At 39.5% G+C, this 21,470-nt stretch overlaps 1 protein-coding gene across 5 annotated transcripts in view; it reads right to left on the bottom strand.

The window, feature by feature from the left end:
• Window positions 1-21,470, bottom strand: part of dock10 (dedicator of cytokinesis 10) — a 299,700-nt gene that overhangs the window by 56,423 nt on the left and 221,807 nt on the right. For all 5 annotated transcript variants that reach the window (XM_063045871.1, XM_063045867.1, XM_063045869.1 and 2 more), the window contains 13 exons: window positions 21,234-21,316; window positions 17,852-17,974; window positions 17,665-17,744; window positions 14,204-14,391; window positions 12,329-12,394; window positions 11,212-11,304; window positions 8,644-8,767; window positions 8,104-8,225; window positions 7,568-7,654; window positions 7,200-7,292; window positions 6,489-6,607; window positions 5,365-5,434; window positions 338-451 (listed from right to left, as the gene is read on the bottom strand). In XM_063045871.1, coding sequence (XP_062901941.1) covers window positions 338-451; window positions 5,365-5,434; window positions 6,489-6,607; window positions 7,200-7,292; window positions 7,568-7,654; window positions 8,104-8,225; window positions 8,644-8,767; window positions 11,212-11,304; window positions 12,329-12,394; window positions 14,204-14,391; window positions 17,665-17,744; window positions 17,852-17,974; window positions 21,234-21,316 — 1,362 coding nt within the window. The remainder of the gene's footprint in view (window positions 1-337; window positions 452-5,364; window positions 5,435-6,488; window positions 6,608-7,199; window positions 7,293-7,567; window positions 7,655-8,103; window positions 8,226-8,643; window positions 8,768-11,211; window positions 11,305-12,328; window positions 12,395-14,203; window positions 14,392-17,664; window positions 17,745-17,851; window positions 17,975-21,233; window positions 21,317-21,470) is intronic.

Here is a 21,470-nt window from a genome sequence, read left to right as displayed (position 1 = left end):
TCAGAGCACAGTCGGTGAAACCCATACAAAGGGTGGGCAACATTTTGGGGACTCCTTTGTTCATACTGAAGTCCCAGATATGGGCAACTTAACCTGAGAACTGCCATCAGTTTGGTTTAGAACTGTTGCTTTTTTTATCTTCAAATTCTAGTTCACTCTTTCAAGTTGGTGACCTTTCTAAAAAAAAACTGGAATATTAATACTGTTTCTCCTTCTATAGATGCTCTTCAATCTGCTGAAAATTTCCTTCAATTTCTGTTTTCACTATGAATGTCACTATCCAAGTTATTCAGGTTACATTGGCATGAAATATGATTGGTCATAATTCAGGATGTACCTTCATCATCCGTTTAACATCAATGCCATCTGTCAAGACTTCAGTGATGCCTTTCAAAAGCTCTTCATGAATTGTTTTCTGGTTCAATTCAGAGTATTCAGCCTTGAAAACAAACTGCATAAAATAAAGATTGAGAGAGAAATTCAGTCAGCTTCAAACACCTAATAAAGGCAACAGCACACAATGGTAGTGAATAAATATATTCAATATTAGTGTTTGCAGTTTTTGAAAGGCTATTTTACTTGAAGAAATCACTATTCCAGGTCTTCACCACGATTACACCTTAAAGGCTAAAACTATCACAATGGGGGGGCGTTGATGGCGGACCCAAATGCAAGACACAAAAACACTATGTAAGGTAAACTAAATTGAGTTTAATGCTCGTTACAAGCAGAGCAAAGCAGAAGGAGGAATAGCATAATGGACAAGGACTCAGGCCTTGGACTAGGCTGGGACTAAGGGTCTGGGCTAGGACTCGGAATCTGGAGCCTCTGGAGCCTCTGGAGCCTCTGGAGCCAGGACTTGATACTTGAAGCCTCCGGAGCCAGGACTTGATACTTGAAGCCTCCGGAGCCAGGAACTCTTCTTATTCACGGTACAGACTCAGACACAGGACATAAAACACTGAGCTGGGAATCCTACTTAGATACAGGACGGAGTCAGGACTCTTCTTGACACAGGGTCAGGACCCTTCCAGGGTACAAGGCCAGGACCCCTTTAAGACACATGACATGGTTCCGGAGACCACACAACAATGGACAAAACTATAACTGGGCTCAAGTATGCTCCAAGTCGTGGCAAGCTCTTGACTCACCCCAGCGGGTTAACTTTGAGTGACCCGCTCTGGCAAGGGAAGGCGGCTTGCTGGCACTCGATCCGGGAGGGGACTAGGCTTGCTTCAGCCAGATGACATTGGCTCACAGTACCTTCGGTGACTGTGTTAACGCTCTCGTGCCAAACTGCTGAAAGCCAAAGACTATAAACTGCCGGTTCAGCCGAGAGTAAATTGCCTCCAATAACCAAGCCCGAGGGTCACAGGAAAACAGGGAACCAAAGGGAAACAGGGAGTCAACGGTCCGGATCGTAACCTAAACAAAGTAAATTTAAAGGGACCCCAATCCGGACCATGACAAAAACACTGCTGCAAGTATCACTCCATTCCCTCCGCTCTGTTTTCTGCCAGTCAACTGAAAGATGAAAAATATTCAGTGGTGAGGTAGAAGAGAATATTAACAAATCATGAACACACAAAGAATGCAAACTAACTTAGAAAAGTAAGTTCTAGAAATGAAAACAAATCAGTTCCTCTCATTTATTCTAATTTTCCTTGTTAGTCTTTGTCCAAAGGGATAATTTAATGGCTTCCAAGGAATTGCCAAGTTCAAGAAAATTGGGGAGACATTGAAGCACCTTCAGTAACTCCAAAAGACTGAAGTTGGGTAAAATACTGAAAGGCTTTTATTCGCTGTACAATACGACCTCCATGGTGAGTGTCTGCCCCCGGACTGAGGGGGAGGGGCAAGGCGACACACCTTTATACAGGACTCTGTGGGAGGAGCCACAGGGGCAGTCAGCAGAGGGCCGTGTCCAGACAGTTAACCCAGTTACAACATATATATATGGTTTACCACAGACATACAAAGAACATATCAAAATCACACAATCATTTTATTCAGGTCACCAAAAGGAAATATTGTTACAACATCAGCTTATGCTTCCATAAAAGTAAGCAAAAGGGAGGATAATACTGGGGTTCAGTACTGAATACAATAATTTCAGTTTGCTTGCTATCTCTGTTAGAACCAGAGAGACATGAGGGACTACTCCAAACAAGCACTCCAGCCTAAGGGTGGCTTCAGGCAAAGTCCGAAGTGGTGATGTGTGCTTCATGACTAACTCATTGTGGTGCACCAACATGGCATTTCTCTCAGTCTTGCTCCCCTGACCTGGAACACCTGGGAATCAAGTGTCATCCATTTTATCTGCCGAGGGACTTTTCTGCTAAAATCCTGGTTGTATAGCAAACTGATCGTGAAGGAGCTGAGAACTGTGATCAACAGGCTCACGAGATACCACACCTCAATGCCTTCCTTATTCTGGCAGGGAACTTCAACCAGGCCAGCTTGAAGGGATCTCTGATGAACTACCACAAACATGTCACTTGAGGAACCAGAGGAGCCAACACACTTGACTACTGTGACACCACCATCAAGAATGCTTACCATGCATACCTGCACTTTGGCAAGTCCAATCACCCAGCTGGACTTCTACTTCTGGCATATACGCAGAGACTGAAGATCATAGCACCAGTGGTGAGGCCCATGAAGGTATCATCAAAGGAGGTTGAGGAACACTTACAGGACTATTTCGAATTGGTAGACTGAACCATAATCAGGGATTCACCGTCAAGTCTAAATGAATATGCCACGGTTGTCATCGACTTCATCAAGACCTGTGTGCCTTTAAAAACATACTGGACATACCCAAATCAGAAATCCTGGATAAACCAAAAGATTCACAGTCTACTTAGGGCTAGGTCTGTGGTGTTCAGGACTGGTGATCCAGAATTCTACAAGAAGTCCAGGCACGCCCTATGGAAGGCCATTCTAAGAGCAAAAAGGAAATTCCCTGTGAAGGCCGAGGCACAATCCGATGCATGACAGCAGTGGCAGGGTTTGCCTGCCATTACTTCCTATAAGGTGAAGCCTAACAAATAAATGCTTCGATGCCCAATGAGCTCAACACTTTTTATGTGCGTTTTGAAAGCAAGAGTAAAACTACATCTGTGCGTATCCCCAGAGCATATAGGACATTGTGATCTCTGTCTCGGAGGCTGATATCAGAACATCGTTCAGGAGAGTGAACCCTTGGTTCTGATGGCCCTGACGGTGTACCTGGCAGGGGAATGAAAACTAGTGCCAATCAACAGCCTGGAGAGTTCAAGGGCATCTTCAACCTCACTGCTGCAGTCAGAGATTCCTATCTGCTTTAAAAGGGTATCAATCTTTCCTGTGTCCATGAAGAGCAGGATGCATTGCCTCAACATCTATTGCCCTGTAAGTACTTACATCTATTGTCATGAAGTGCTTTGAGGGAATGGTCATGGCAAGAATTAACTCGTGCTTGAGCAAGGACCTGGACCTACTGCCACACCAGGTCTACAACAGATACAGTCTCATTGGCTCTTCACTTGGCCTTGGACTACCTGGACAACAGTAATACCTACGTCAGATTTCTTATATATTGATTGCAGCTCACCATTCAATACCATCAGTACTAATTAACACATTTCAAAACAAGGCCTCTTTTCCTCCCTCTGCAACTGGAACCCTGACTTCCTAATCAGGAGACTACAATCAGTGCAGATCGGGAAAAACACCTCCTTGCTGACAATCAACACTGGCACACCTCAAGGAAGTGTGCACAGCCCTTTGCTCTGCTCTCCCTACACTCATGAATGTGTGGCTAGGTACAGTTCAAACACTATCTGTCTGATGGTGACTCCACTATTGTTGGCAGAATTTCACATGGTGACAAGGAGGTGTACAGGAGTGACAGAATGGTTGTTGAGTGGTATCACAACAACGATCTTGCATGCAATATCAGCGAGACCAAAGAACTGATTGTGGATTTCAGGAAGGGGAAGTCGAGAAAACACACACTAGTCCTCATCAAGGTGTCAAGGTGAGCAGCTTCAGGTTCCAGGGTGTCAATATCTCAGAGGATCTATCCTGAACACAACATACTGATGCAATCACAAAGAAGGCACATCAGTGGCTATCCTTCATTAGGAGTTTGAGGAGATTTGGAAGTCATCAAAGCCTCTCGAAATTGTTTACAAATGTACCATGGAGAACATTCTGACTGATTACATTACCACCAGGCTCTAATGCACAAATTCAAAAGAGGCTGTAAAAGGCTGTGGACTCAGCTAGCTCCATCATGGGCACAAGCGTCCCCACCATCAAAGACATCTTCAAAAGGCAACCATCATTAAGGATCTTCACCATCTAGGACATGCTTTCTTTTCATAGCTACCATCAGTGAGGAGGTACAGGAGCCTGAGAACATTTTAGGAACAGTTTCTTTCCCACAGATTTCTGAGAGTTCCATGAACCCATGAACACTACCTCACTGTTCCTCTTTTGCACTGTTTATCTATTTACTTTATCCCGACTGTAACAGTAATTTTTGATGCATTGCACTCCACTGCTACCACAAAACAAAGTATTTCATAAAGTACGTCGGTGATAATAAACCTGATTCTGATTCTGTTTGAGAATTGGTCATATCTGCTTTAGGTTTCATATCTGTAACATGTATTTTCTCTTCATTGCCACTGCTTGACCGGCTGACTATCTCCTACAGCTCTAACCTGCCTCACACAGCTTTGACATGCCCTAGAATTCTTTTTTCTATAACTTCACTTGTTTATGTCTCAATCAGGTGGCTTCTTGCCATGATAATCTGTCTACCTTATCAGAAATATTTATTTTCTCCTATTCATCCCTTTCCTGCTCGCTCAAAAACTGAAAACCAACTTGTTTTTTCTCTTTTACAGTTCTGATGAAGGGTGTTCTACTTGAAATATTTACTTGAATTCTCTTTTCTCAGGTCCTGAGCTCAGTATTCCATTGTTATACCAATAAAACTAAGAAGTTCAGACCCTTTCCAGATGCATCTGCCAGCACTGGTCTCACTGAGGCCTAAATGACAAATTTGTAATGTAAAGACTGAAAGTGCATTGCAAATACTTACAGCTTTTTAAAGCCTCAAAGAGCTTTTACTCCCAGACGCAATCATTTATTTTTAAATAGCCGCAGTCAAGTTTGACAGCTGCTAATGTGATTTCCAACTCCCCTTCCAGAGAGCTGCTAATATGAAGTCCCAAGCAAGGCCCAGGGAATCAGTTTTGCTTTCAAAATAAATTTAGTGACTATATATATATGTATATTTCTGCATACATTTTGAGTAGCGAAATAAATAATCAGCATTATAACTGGCATTACTTTGTCAATTTTTTCTACCTTAATGTATGAGCGGAGATAATTGTCTAGCTGTTCTTCATTGCACTTGGCAACAATGTCAACAATAGCCCTTGAAAAAGAAAATGAATGTTTTAGTGCACAGCAAGGTGTTGTACATCAGACTTTGAGGCCTTTGTTTCCAGATCCCAACAAACACTGCTTTAATAAGACATTGGATAGTTTCTTGGGATGGCATGCCAAACATTTAAAAATCCCCCAACCTTGGCTTTCATTCCAGCCATGACTGTGAAGGCCTAGAGCCAAATTCTAAAGTGATTGTCTGTATTTCACAGGCAAAAATGCAGACAATTAACAATCACATGTTTTCAAATTTAACAACAAAAATGCCTTTGAAGTTTAAGCATGAGCACAAGTGTTTTCGTTTGAGAGGAGAACTGTTCACAAGGTGTGAATGGGTCTTCCAAGTAATGAGAAATTGATTCCCAACCCTCACTAAAGGTGCAGAGGGGTGCTGGGCAGAGAGCAATGGCATTACTGTTACTTGTAATCAACCACATTCAGAAGAAACTACACTGGATTGGACTACAACCATGGGTTTTAAAAGATTGTAGTAAAGGTCCATCTTAACCTGAATCAATATCTATTTCTGCCATTGAAGCCATGGCTATGGATTAAATGTCTCCACTTCCAGTGAAAAACATTTTTTCTTTGACCAGGGTGTGGTATTGAGTACTCCAAAACATTTTGTATATCTATGATGCCCTATCTTTTGTTGAACATGTGCTGTGCCCACACCTAATCTAGGCATTGCAATCTGTCCACTACTGTATATCTGGAACAGCAGCTCAGAAACAGCATGTTTGAGCTTCTGACACGGTGGGAGATTATGTATCTCTGGTGGCACTTCTCAAGTGACACTTGGTTATAAGATTTCACTCTTCCAAAGGCACGGGATTCAGAACTATGTGTACTTCCGGAATTCCTAATCGGCAGCAGTTCATGACATGGACTAGCACTACCCAGAGAGACTGTGGTACACATATTCTATCATTGTTCTCAAAATGAAGCCGCAGTCATTTAAAAGATTATTGCTTAATGTGTTGCATAGCTGCATGGTTGAAATTAGACTTATTTTGATAAATCAGCAGCTTTAATACACTTACCTGATGGTGGCAGTAGAAACTAGATTTTCTTCAGTCTGTACTAAGTTATTGAGCAGCTGATTCAGAAGAACAGGAAGGAAATGCACAATCACGTGGATCTTTTCTATGCCAAGAAGACCCTGAAATGATCAAAAATAGCTTAAAAATTAAAATCTTTCATACACATGGTTAGCAATAAGCCTAGGTAAGTTAAGAATCAGTCCCACATTATAATATTATTGGTATTACATTTAACTGGATGCTAACTTTACAGGGCTGCAGTCTATTTCAAAGCAGATCACTTATAGGCAAAAATGTCTCTGCTTGTTAACATGATTTCATACAACTCTTTCAGCTTTATTTACATCTTTCATGTAGGTAGGTGACCAAAACTGCACAGAATACTCCAAATTAGGCCTCACCAATGTCTTATACAATTTCAGCACGACGTCCCATCTCCTGTACACAATTCTGATTTATGAAGGTCAATGCGCCAAAAGCTTTCTTTATGATCCTACCTGCCAGTGATGCCACTTTAAGTGAACGATGGACTTAAATATATTGATGTTATTTATGAACAATATTATTATTTCCAAATTTAGGGGATTAATAGTTATTTTCTTTACATTCTGAAACAACAATTGAAGTATTAAAAATACATATAACTTTTAATTGTCCTTAATTATGCAATTATTTCAATTTTACATCTAGTTGAAATTTGAATAATCAAACCTCTGTGCTCCTGATAAATTCTGAAGATGAAGTCTTTGATTCTCCACTTTCTATTTTTTGGCACTCCTGGAAGTAGTTATTTAGTCTTTCCTCCTAATAAAAGGAAACAGAATGCAGACATTCTTAATCTTACCACATGGAAAGGGCTGGTTTTCCATCAAATATCTCTAGACAGCAATAATGCCTCACAGAGGCACCGAGTGGGACATTTATGGGTCCACAGATCTTGATTTTTTTTATTTACCACATAAGTGAATTTAAGGGAGTTTGTTACTATCAGTTCTTCCTTACTGGGAACATTTGATTAGGGAAAGGTAAACTGAAGGATGAAAAGTACATTCACGGTGAAGTGTCACGTTGGTTCATACCTGCGTATAGATTGTAGATACAACATGCACAAAGACTTTGAAGAGTGGCTTCCCTCCATCAACCCACTTAACATCAGGTCCATTTGTCTGTGTAAAAATCAAACATAGATTAGTGACCACACTTGTTTCCTTCCTCTTTCGGTCATATCTCCCCATCTCTAGTGTATTCCTCCTCTCTGTTAGGAACTAATAGGAAGAAATAGCCTTAAGTAATCGAAGTGGCTCAAAAGTCATATCATCGTTATTAGCAAGCTGTCTAAGAATGACCAACTGGGTGTCTAAAGCTCACGTTCTAATATGAGTGAGACTCAAGGCCCAAAATTTTATGAACCTGACACTTCCGTTCCAATGCAGAGATCATATCTTACTGCCAGTTAATGCAAACTAGTTTCTGGAGCCTGAGTGTCAGAATGCACACATTTGTACCTTCCCTTATCCACCCTTGTCAATAATTCTTGTTTCCCATAAGGAAAGTGTTATAGATATTCACCATTCTTAATCCTTTGGGTTGAATGATAACTTTCCTTTGTTCTTACCTTCCCTGGTGTCATGTTTTGATAACTGAGATAGCCAGCTGGAAGACTGGCTGCTACAAGTATGGAATGCTCTAGTGATGCAAGTCTGCCATCTTTCAAGAGAGGGAGCCAGGCATATCCAACTGCAAAGTAGAGGGAAAAGAAGTAAAAACGTTGATCTTCATATTGCCAGATGATGTAAGGTAATGTTCATACATGTTCTATATTAAGCAAAGTACTTCAGCAAACTATTTTAATAGTCACATTTTGCTTGACTCAAAATTATTCAATATTCTTTCCATTCACAGGTCCGTTATAAAGATATAAATCTGTAAAATATATGTTCTTTCAAGCTAGCTCCATTTGATTTTTACTAAACACTATTTTCCCTCTCTAATCTAATCTGATACCATTTTCACAGACTAATTATCGGCTGCTTCCAAGCATCTACAAAATTTAATAAGAATCTAATACTTCTACAAAAGAAATCTGACCTTTAAGTTGTAGAGTTTTAGAAGAAAGAGCTTATTAAAGGAAGACATGACAAATCAGATACTTCACCCTGTGTTTCTAATGCTTCTTTCTTTTTGGAGCCACCTTTTGTAGCAAGGTCACAACTGATGTGATAAAATGAAAAAAGAATGTGATGTTTCTCATTCAGTTGAGTTGGAAGTTCAATTTTCACCTGCAAATTAGAAGTACAAAAATAGTTTTCAATGTTCACCTCATCCTTACTCAACAGGTCTCAGGATTGTATTGCTTCTGAACAAACTGGAATCAACCCATCTCCAGAAATGGCGGCCTACACTTGGTCAGGGGAAGTGAAGCTTCGGAGCTGGATAGGCCTCTGTTTGTAGCCCATTGCAGACAACAACCTCAGAACACCCTATCAGCCTTGGACAGGACAGGAGCTAAAGTTAGGGGCATACCTTTACTTCGTAGGCTGTGTGCCTACTTAAAAACAATTAATATTTGTATTAAAACCATATTTAAAATGTAAGTGTAATAAATGGCATTAGATAATTTAAAAAAAACATATTTTCTTCCTATATTCAACCTGGGATTTCCATCTAAATTACAGGGGATCTCCTATTCCACAACAAAACTTGCTGGTGTAAAATCAGAGGGGACTCTCTAGCAAGATGGCGCAAATTCCCACCGACAAACACCACATTGCAGGTCATAGAATGAGCAGAACAAAATATGTACCAACGTCTGTCTCACAGCAGATCCTGGACTTACAGATCATCTACATTGGCTGGAACTTGTTTGGAGGGACCTGCTGAAGGCTAGTGGTGCTCTTGAGAACATCAACCAGCACAACTGGCCCCAAAGTAGCTCACTCAAAGAGAAAACAATCTAAAACTATCCTTATAATGCAGCTGGAACTTACACCTTAAAATGTTCTTGCTTGATTTCTTAATTCAGAAATCTGTTTTACTTTTATTGATTACTCTGAAGAAGGTCACTGTAATCCTCACTGAAGTCAATCTCAAATTCTCTTTTCCTTAGCTTAATATTAAACGTCATTCCAGATTTATACTTAACATACCTTTTGTTATCTTTTAATATCTGTGATCCCTCCTTAGTTACCTCATCTCACAATTGTTAGTTGTACCTATGAATGACAAACTCTCACCCCTGATCTCTCTAACTGACCACAATCTCCGAGTCTGGCCCATTCGCCTTCCTATCACCTTGGATCATATTTCAATCTTATTTTCATCCAGTACTGGCCCTGTTCTTACATTCTCTTCTTTCTTTCCTCCACTAAACATCACCATACTACATCACAAATCATCCAGTTGTTCTGCAATGACATAGAAAATGTTTTTCCCTGAAATTTAATCAGTTTGTTGGCATTCCCCATACAAAATTCAAGCATTTCTGTAACTGAAGCACAATAATGATAGTTTATAGATTAGAGTGTCATTCAAAAAAATATCATCATGCTCTTCTCATCTGGTATCTCTAGAATATGTTTTCTTTCATCAAAACATGCATAATGATGACCTTCCCAGTTGCCAGGAGAAATTGATCCACATTAAAGCCATAGACTTTAGTATTGGCCTTCACATATCCAGCAATGACACTAGGCACTGAAGAAGTCCCTCACCCAGTCAGGCCAAACCTGGTATGTTGACCTTTGAGCACAACTGGGCTCAGTGCCAGAGTACTTGCTGATACACTGCATAGTGACAGATGAGCACACCACCAGAGAGAAGTGCACATGGCCATTCCATTTTATGTGTAACTTTGGGCCTTGCAAATTGTCACTGAATCATAGGAAAGTACAATACAAAAACAGGCTCACCCAGTCATGACCACCTGTTTAAACTGCCTACTCCCTTCAACCTGTACTGGGACCATAGCCGTCCGTACTACTCCCATCCACGTACCTATCCAAACTTCTCTTACACATTGAGATCGAGCTCACATGTACCACTTGCACTGGCAAGTCATTCCACACTCTTACAGCCCTCTGAGTGAAGAAGCTTCCCCTCATGTTCCCCTTAAACCTTTCACCTTTCATCATTAACCCATGACCTCTAGTTGTAGTCCCAGCAAACCCCAGTGGAAAATGCCACCTTGCATTTACTCTGTACACCTCATAATTTTGTATACCTTTATCAACTCATCCCGCAATATTGTACGTTCCAAGGAATTAAATCCTGAACTATTCAATCTTTCCTTATAACTCAGGTTCTCCAGTCCTGGCAACATCTTTGTAAATTTTCTCTGTATTATTTCAAACTTATTTACATCTTTCCTGTAGGCAAGTGACCAAACTTGCAAACAATACTCCACCAACATCTCACCAACATCTTTTACAACTTCAACATAACATCCCATCTCCTGTGATTATTAATCGCAGGCTTTCACACAGACGTCACATGCAAGGCACAAAGTTTTACATATAATGGAATAGCCATGTGCATTTTTCTCTCAGAGCCTTGCTTAAAGTTGGTAAAAGCTCTCCCATCTGCATTGCTTTAGTGTATCTTTACTGGTAGATTATGATTTTAACTTGTAATTATATGTGAGGAACCATTTAGAGAGATTTGTCAATGTGACGCACTGTTGCCTGAATATTAATTGCAGACTTTCACACAGCACTTAGTAAATTACCTCATCATAAAAATCAGGGTTCTGGACATGATATAGGACTGTAGTCTGTGCTGCTGCCGTGAACGCTGAGCCTCCTGCTTTTCCATAAATGCACTGTTAAAAAAGGAAAGTAATAAAGCTTTATTGCAAATAAAGAGAAATATCTCTCAGTAACATCATCCACCCAAGTGGCCCATTAGAGTTTTATCCTCTGTAGTTGTTAACATTATGGTTTTCTTCACTTCACAAGTAACCTTTCAAACTTGAAGTGGCTCAATAAATAAAAATAACCAAGAAACATTTGAACCACAGATCACAAATATTGTCATCTTTCTGCACTTGTGAAACTATGCAATAAAGAAACCGGGCGCAACTTCCAGCCATTGCCCAATCATTTCTCAGCTGAACTCTGGCTGGTCAGTAATTGAAAACCATTGAAAGAGGGATTCAGCAACTGCAAATCAATGCCCATGGCATATCCATTGTAATTCTCAACCATCTCTATAAATGTCTGAACCTGGTGTAGTTATGCTCTCATTGTGTCAGGCATTGGGAAGAATAAGCAGATGTTCTTAAAGAGAAAACTGGTTATTGGAAAAATGGACCGGAAACAGACAGACCCCACAGCAACACATGTTCTTACAATGCATTTAAAAGTGATTAAAAACATACATTGGCTGTTAGCACACTTGTGGTCACTTGTACACTTATTCTTAACTCAACGTCCTGCCCAGCTCAACAAAAATAAAGATTTTAAAATTCTGAGACCAAAGCAGGAATGTGTCATATGAACACTGGCAAGCTGGGTACTTATTACTTGCATTGGATTCAAATCCATGTTAATCAATGGTTGACCCCATCAACATCTGTAAATAAACAGAATGGCTCTTAGCTATGTTATTAGTAGGCCTCTCAGTCTGTGCACCATCTGTAACTGTGATAGATAGTAGCTCCCAAGTCTGGGGTCAACTTACAGCATTCTTTTCTCCCATCTGATATGAAGACACTAGCCTTCCATGCATTGGCTGGCATTCACTGAAGATGTACAATGTCAGTAAGCAAATTTGTGGTTCAATATTATGGACCCAGAGTTGCTACATTGTCACAGAATAGTTCACAAATAGTGAAAAACATTTACCTTCAATGGTTGGGCATTTTCTTCATCTGAACTCCTAAACTCAATCCTCACAGCTAAATTTCTTGCCTGCAAAAACACAAATTATATTAATATGTCATAACCCTTTGGGATTTCTCACATAAAATGAGAATGAGCCTGCCCCAAGATTCAGCATGTACTACAGGTACATATTTCTTCATTGACCACCCATGATTCACATCCATCATCTCTAAAATCGTCAAGCGTAACATCTGGATCTGAAAAAAGCAAACATTCCATCATATAATAAATAAAGTTCATGGAATCGTGATAACTCGATAAATAAGTATAATCTGAAAAATAACAATGCTGATTCAACTAAGTAGAAATTAATTCAATGTAGAGAAAATAGAGATATCAAAAATGTCAGGATATTTACACCTAAAAGAAGTAATTTCTTCCAACAGCTGTACAGTCTTGTATGAAAGTAATGTATTTCACAATGATAAAATTCTCTGAGGCAGTTCACATTTGTTAGTCTATTTCTTTTTAAGCTGCCACTTACGAAGTTGATATAGGTCTGAGGATTTCTATCACTGATGAACACGCGATAAGGCAGAGATATAATGACGAGAGTTGTGCTATGTTCCTCAGAAGGTGTTGCAGATTTAACAGGCAATGCTGACATTTAGGGGCAGTGCGTGCATCAATGTGTTCTGGACCCCATGACGGTGTACTTCAGCACAGAAGTACTGCACCACTGCTGAGCTCTTAACTTCTTCCCTGGACTCATCATTGAATCGATGGATGCATTGTAACTTACTGAGCTGAGAGTCCATCATGACTTTTACCTGGCCAACTCATTCACACTAGCTACAGTTGGCTCATCTAGTTCATTCCTATCCAGCTGAATGAGGTTGCAAAGCTTCATTAAAATAATAAATTTGATGAAGTTTTATTTTGTTTATTTTTTATATTTCACTGTCCATTTGGGTTGTTAATTAACTAATAATAGCCCAATGTATTTTCAAATACATAATTTTATAAAAGCATTTTAATTTTTTAAAATGATTTAATCAGTTTCTGCTGTCCCTGCAGCAGAACCTTAGGATGATGTGTTTGGAGATCTAGTCACTCTGTTCCTGGCGTAACTGCGGAACCAATGTCCCATGGTCCTTGAGAGCCTTCCTGCCATAACAGGGTAATGTGGCCATAATAGCACAATATAACTAGACTAGTGTATGTGATCCAATCCAATCCCTTTACTTATTAAGCAAGTGCTGTCCCAAACGCTTCTCTTTAAACATTAATATTCCATTGCATTGGGAGTCAAAGCACTGAGATCATCATTAAGCTGAATATATTCTTATTTTTCTAAATAATAACAGCAGCCTTACAATTGTGTTAGTAGAAATTTGTGTCAGATCTACTTTAAGTGCTGGTAATAAGAAGTCAATCAGCAAAAAAAAAGGTGAAACTGAAGCTCAGGCTATCAACCCTGATACTGATATTTTTCCATTGAAATCTAGTCAGTTCTATAAGAACCTGTCACACATTTATTGCTTCCAGACTGAACTCGCAAAACAAGATTTTTTATTTCCTGTGCTCTATTGTAAGTCTTAATAGAGGTAACAATCCAAGTCTGAAAGCTGAATTCTAACAGTTTTCCCAAGTAACGAATATTCATGCTCTGAGGCTTGGTGACAACTTAAGCAATACTAGACTTCCGAAAAATATTAACTGTTAAAGATATCAGCATATCCTTGATTTTAGAATCAATCCCAGGGGCTTTGTGATTTGTAGCGTAAGTGCAGCTGGATCAGAGTACTTAAATTACGCTCCCTTTATTTGAGACATTCACAGTGTCCAAAGAAGATCCAGATGTGAAACAAAACAGCATCTGCTTGTGTACCTTACCTTGGAAAAGCACTTTTGACCATCATATTTCAAATGTTTAGGGTAAACATAAACATGATTTTTATATATCATATAAGGCTGGGAATATTTTGCAGATTCTTGCACAAACTCTTCAACCTCTATGGTAGGTTCATTCTTATTTGGGTCCTCGAATGGTTTAATAGGTACATAGGATGAGGTAACACAATCTGAAACAGATAAATTACATATTAATTTCAGTTTCTTTACTTTTACTTCAAAGCTCAATTTAAACTTATCTAACTGTAGCTCGCATTGCCTTGAATGAAGCATGATCCCTAAAGTTATTTTTACCCAACAGCTGTAGCAGCTAAAAGTAGAAATCTTCCTACATTTTATATAACACCTAAATTCCAATAAATGAATTTGTACTGTCAATTTCACAGTCCTATGGAATCTTCACCACACCACATCTTTGATATTGATTATTTGATACTGACGGCTGCTCATGTGTTGAGGATTCCACATAGTGCACAGGGCAAAGCAAATATTTTACAAATGAAATATAGAATCAGAATCAGGTTTATTGTGTTGTGAAATTTGTTAACTTAGCAGTAGCAGTACAATGCGATGCATGATAATATGGAAAGAAAAAATCAATTACAGTAACTATTTTTATGATTATTAAATAGTTAGATTAAAAATAGAGCAAAACAGAAAAAGTAGTAAAAAAACGTTCCGTAGTGCTCATGGGTTCAATGTCCATTTAGGAATTGTATGGCAGTGGGGAGGAAGCTGTTCCTGAATCACTGAATGTGCGCCTTCAAGCTTCTGTACCTCCTTTCTGATGGTAACATTGAGAAGAGGGCATGTCCTGGGTGTTGGGGACCCTTAATAATGGACCTTTCTGAGGCACCGATCCTTAAAGATGTCTTGGATACCATGGAGGCTCGTACCCAAGATGGAGCTGACTAGATTTATATTCTGTAGCCTCTTTCTGTCCAGTGCAGTAGACCCCCATACCAGACCGTGATGTAGCCTGCCAGTATGCTCTCCATGGTACATCTGTAGAAGTTTGAGTGCTTTTGATAACAAACCAAAGCTCCTCAAACTCCTAATGAAATATAGCTGCTGTCTTACCTTCTTTATAGCTGTATCGGTATGTTGGAACCAGGTTAGATCCTCAGAGACCTTGAAACCCTGGAACTTGAAACTGCTCACTCTCTCCACTTCTGATCCCTCTATGAAAATTGGTATGCGTACCCTCATCTTACCCTTCCTGAAGTTCACAATCAGCTCTTTTGTCTTACTGACGTTGAGTGTAAGTGTGTTGCTGCGACAGCACTCAACTAGCTGGTATATCTCACTCCTGTACGCCCTCTCATCTCCATCTGAGATTCTACTAATAATGGTTGGTAGACAATATAAAGATAAATATAATGCAAATAATAATTATTATATGACTATCTTGAGCTATAAAACTGGTTCAAATTATCTGCTGAGGAACTCAGATCTTTTGGATCTAATTATTACTGGACTATGTCTGAATGGAGATTAAAGTGCTGCCGTGAGGCCTTGTGCAGCTCTGATGGAACTCAGTACCAGCTCCCCATAGATTCCTGCAGCAGATTAAAGCTCGCACAAGCTCAAAGGCCCATTTAAAATAAACGGGAGAGATAAGGTGCAGGAAAAGAGTGAATCATTTAATTTAATTGCTCTTGATTGCCAGAGACATTCATAACAATTTAAATAAAAGAAGTATTGGACCACCATTGGTCAAGTTCAGTGGGCGAATCATAGGTGGTGGAATCTCACTGGCTAAAGACCCTCTGTCCGAGTGTTGCTGAGAGAACCCCGTCCTCACAGATGTGCCGGGAGTCAGGATTGCAGTAGACATCTGCAACCTGGGCCACACTGGGGAAAAGTGCATAGTCCAGTGACCCAAGGGTAGTGGTCAAGGGATCAGAGTTTGGGAATACCTGAAGCAAAGGTTTGAGAGGTAGAAAATGTAAAACAAGGTAGCCTCTTGCCTGAAGATTAATCCAACACATACTCTGATGGATAATTGGAACACAAGACTGGAAGAGTTATCCTGTAGACATTTCCAATGCACAGTGTAAGAGAAATATTTCCCCATAGATATCAAATTCTAAAAAATGTGGCATCGAGAATTACATACCATAACAGAGCATTTCCTACTTCAAAATTTACTCTCAGCAGATACGGTTTCCTAACCTCTGATTATTGTTTTATATAGGCATTATATTGACTGCCAGCTTTTACCTGGACAGAAGATGGGGCCTCATGTGTGAGAGGGGAAATACCAAACTTCTGCTGGTCTGATCACTGTCCCGGGACAACTACACCCTGCTGTGAGGCCAATCACGGTGCCAAGCAAGAGGCGCTAATTTCCGCAGATTTCCCTGCACTCAAACTATGCCCTCTATGCTAGGTTCACCTAGAGACCCAAGGTAAGTACAAAGCAATTTTCTTTACTTAAGTTTTTATTCAAATTTTTAATTAGCTCCTGTTATTTTTGCATTTTAAAATAAGAATGTGAAGATGTCTAATGGTGCTTTTCCATTGTTAATTGTTTTTTTTTTGGATGTTTCTGAATGCAGAAACATTCAAAGCATACTATCCTGCTGAAAGCTGTTAAGTCTAGAAACGGGGTTTTCAAAGCTCCCAAAGCATCTTAGAGGTAAAGCTTGCAAATTTCCATTAGAAAGTCCTGGTAATGCATGAGGGCTACCTTCCTTCACCCCAGTTGAGAGGGATTTTTAAAGGCACGCATATTGCAAGCTTGGGTGACTCATCATTTTACAGGAAATCCAGCACTGTATATGTACAGAATTCTTTTCTGTTTCTTTTTGATTCGATACCGTCTGTGGTGGCCAGTGCTATCATGTTTGCTGTTGTGTGCTGGGGCAGCAGGCTGAGGGTAGCAGACACCAACAGAATCAACAAACTCATTCGTAAGGCCAGTGATGTTGAGCGGATGGAACTGGACTCTCTGACGGTGGTGTCTGAAAAGAGGATGCTGTCCAAGTTGCATGCCATCTTGGTCATTGACTCCCATCCACTACATAATGTACTGGTTGGGCACAGGAGTACATTCAGCCAGAGACTCATTCCACCGAGATGCAGCACTGAGCGTCATAGGAAGTCATTCCTGCCCATGGCCATCAAACTTAACAACTCCTTCCTTGGAGGGTCAGACACCCTGAGCCAATAGGCTGGTCCTGGACTTATTTCCTGGCATAATTTACATATTACTATTTAATTATTTATGGTTTTATATTGCTATATTTATACTCCATTCTTGGTTGGTGCAACTGTAATGAAAACCAATTTCCCTCGGGATCAATAAAGTATGACTATGACTATAATTATGACTACAGGATGGAAATTCCTCCATTAATTGGAACTGCAATATAGTTATAGAAGTAAATGCAGAATCAAATGTGGTTATGAAAATAGAACAAAGAAAATAAATCTCATACTTGGATGTTCCATGGGGACAGACTGCACGGATATATCAAGATTTCCAGGTATGACCTGCATTTTGTTACTTTTGTCTGCTCTGTATACAAAAGAAAATAAAGGATCTGATTAGATTAGGAAAACAATTCATCAATAATCACAATATTCTAAGTTTCTGAAACTACAGGAAGTGAAGACTGCCCGTACCTTTTGAATTCCATGACAAATTTCAGCAAGTCATCTGTAGAAATTTTACTGTTTTCTTGCCTGAAGAGAGGAGAGAAGCGGGAGTCTCGATCTATTGTTCCATGATTGTCTTTGAACACTGATCTGAAAGACGAAGGGCATTGAAGAGCACTGTCAAAAGTGAACAACTTGGATAATGCTGCTGAGTTATGAGCGACTACAACAGAATAGTGTCAATTATTAAATAAGCACACCCCTATATCCTCAGAAATACTCCCCCAGAAAACTGATGGAAGTGAATTGGTCATGCTGCAGAGAAGAAGCAGACCCATTTTACAAGAACAACCAAAAAGCATTATCTCTCAAACCAATGAAATCGAAGGAAAGAATGAGAATGAGAGTAAATTAAGTGTGAAATCAGGAAAAGAAAATGACAGGAAGAATCAGTAAGAAAACAAATGTAACATTTGCCATTTCAAATGTGCAAGGCTTTCCTTAAGGAGTCAAAGTCTGAAAGGAAAATGGTTAGTGTGAGAAAGGTCAATTGCCAATTATTAACTCTTAACAGATTTACACGATATATACCACTAAAAAAAGCATATTCTTGCCCATAAAGCGTCACTTAGAAGATACTGTGAAAATATGGAAGGTCTTGTGGTCGGATGAGACTAAAGTGAAAATTCTTGGCCTCAACAGTAAGTGGTACGTGTGGCATAAATCTAATACTGTGCATCAGCTAGGTAACATCATCCCTACTATAAAGTATGGTAGAGATAGCATCATGTTATGGCAATGCTTTTCAGTAGCAGGGACTGGAAATCTGATCAGGATTGATGGGAAGATGAATGCTGCTAAATACAGAGAGATCCTGGATAAAAAACCTGTTAGCCTCTGCCAGAAAGCTTAAACTCGGGAGGAGGCTTGTCTCATTCAGGGTAATGCCCCGAAGCATACTGCCAGAGCAACCATGGAGTGGCTTCAAATGAAGAAAATTGATGTCCTTGAGCGGCCCTGTCAGAGTCCTGACCTTAACCCAATTGAATATCTCTAGCAACACCTCAAGATTACTGTCCACTGCCACTCCATGGTTGCTCTGACAATTTTGCAAGGAGAAACAGGCAATTTTTGCTCCATCATGTTGTGCAAAGCTAATAGAGACTTATCCGAAGAGACTATTGGCTGTAATATCTGTGAGAGCTGGTTCAACTAAGTACTGAGTAAAGGAGGATGAATATTTTTGAACTACTGACATTTCAGTTTTGAAATTTTAGTTTTTTGTGCTTTACAATTTTCCCTGTTTTTTTTACCTTTACTGTGAAAAAAGGAGCATGTGATTCACAAATAAAAATTCTCAGTTATATTGATCAGAATCCCTGGTTGTAATACTCATATATGTGAATAAAGGGCTGGGGGCTGAATATTTTTTCAAGGCACTGTACAAGGAGTGCTGCTAATTCATAATTGCTAATACATTTTACTGTGAATTGCAAACAACCTCATCCTAGATTTATTAGTGAAGAATAAAATAAGGAAGTCTGGGTTTTGTTCTTTTAGTTGAATTAGACTAGATTTGTAACTGTAGTTAGAAGACAACTGTTGAATTAGAGTTAAAAACAATTACTTGAGTTACTAATTTCTTTGTTTTTCCTAGTTAAGAGTTAAATTCAGTTACTTAATCAACTACTTAACCAATGCTGACTCGATCACTTGAGAGGAATCAGAAGAGACCTGAGCTCTGTTGTGAGACAGCCACATTGTGTTTCTAAGAGAAGAGCAGCATAAATCCACCAAGAATTTTTGGATATTTATATTTGCTGTTCCTTACCTGAAGTTGCTGTATTACTTTCCCGGAGATTCTGGTGTCTTCCTATTATTTTCACAACATAAAGCTATCTATTCATTTTATCATTCAGTATTGTTCTATAGTATCAGCTATATCCAATTATATATGAATCATGTAGCATAAACTTATGTCAAAACTATTCATCAGCTTTAAATAATTCAATGAGAATTATGACTGCACTTTCTGATGGACATTTCATTTCCAGCAAAGCACTGAAACTTATGATCCTAAATTGCGTAGGAAAGATAATACCATTGTTTCTAAGGGAATAATAGTCAAATATATATGAAAGCTAATGTACATTCAAGCACTACCTAGAATCTTTTTGAAGAATCTCTTTAGCAATTTCCTTGTAGTAGATATAATTCCTGTCCTCAGACAGATCAACCCCTCTATCATGTGTGACATTGTAAATGTGTAAAAAATAGGGCAGATAGGGCAGCTGTGAGCCATCAGCGGAATCAGAAATGTACACTACTATTAGCTGCAACCTCGTGCCTTGCCAAGGTTCCTCCCTGCTATTTCTATCATGCAAGAGGACTCACTCCAGTTGAGTGAGGTGGGTCTATATTTTGAAACACACTACCCAACATGTGGGGTGTGGGATCAGCAGCAGATCTGCAACTGCTCAAGAAAGCAGGTCACCACATCCTGCTTCAGTACAATTATAGACAGGCAACAAATGCTGGCTTCGCCAGTGACACCCAGACCCCCTAAACATGGATAAGTAAAACAAAAAATAATATTATACATGGCATTGGATTCCAATCAGTGGAGCCTTCAGCAATGCACTCTAAACATCTTTCACTACAGTTGTCAATACAAATAGGAAACTATGTCTGTTTCATAACCAAAGTTGTATACTGCTTTAAGTATAAATGAATTCTACTATTAATGTTGAAGAATCCTCTAGCAACTTAAAAAAATTGGTTTGGATTTTGCAATTCAGAATTAGCAGGATTATTGAAAGATGTTTATAGATATGTTTGTGTCCTTGAGCAAGGCACTTAATCACACATTGCTCTAGTGTCTGTGCAAGGAGTAGCGCCCCACACAGACTTCTAATCTGCGCCTGGTAAGGCATGAAAATGCCTGATGCAGGCCTCTCATGATCTGAGTCGACGTTCCCTCCTTTATTTACTTATTCTTTCTTTTTTTTTGGCGTGTGCGTGCATGCCTGTGCATCTGCATGTGTGCGTCCGTGCATGTGCAATGTTGGTGGGATGATGTCTTTTTCATGCCTTTACAAGGCACGGAGCAAGAGAGAGAGACTGTGTGGCGCGCCACTCTTCATACGGACATTTTGCAGTATTTTTCTCTTTATCTTACGAGGTTGAGTTGCGATCTCAACACTCAATCCGGCACGGATGGAAAGTGTACTCGAGAGCGGACCTGACTGGGTTCAAACCTGGGAACCTCCGTTCCAGAGTCTGGTGCTGATGTCATTGCGCCACCAGCTGGCTCCGTTCCCTCCTTTATAGACACAATTATAGAAAATACATAATCCATGCGCACCTTTTCATCTTAGTATCAATTAGATAATAGTTAACATGTACATACCTTACAGCCCAAGCAAATGGCATCCGGTATTTTGCCAACTTATTACAAAATGGCTTGTTGGATTTCAAAACTTTCTGTGCAGTCTTGAAAAGAAAGCAGGGAAATATGACTAATTATAAACAATTGCGTATCTTTGTTTTAATTTTCAGCTTTGAAATAAATATTTTTCTTTTGCATTTTAGCGTTGTTGCAGAACTACTTATTAAGAAGCAGCTCTCGTGGGGTTATATTCAGTAC

The sequence above is a fragment of the Mobula hypostoma genome, chromosome 4, assembly GCF_963921235.1.
Source record: "Mobula hypostoma chromosome 4, sMobHyp1.1, whole genome shotgun sequence".
Classification (NCBI taxonomy): Eukaryota; Metazoa; Chordata; class Chondrichthyes; order Myliobatiformes; family Myliobatidae; genus Mobula; species Mobula hypostoma.
Note: the sequence above shows the minus strand (reverse complement) of the source record. Positions and strands in the feature narration are given on the sequence as shown.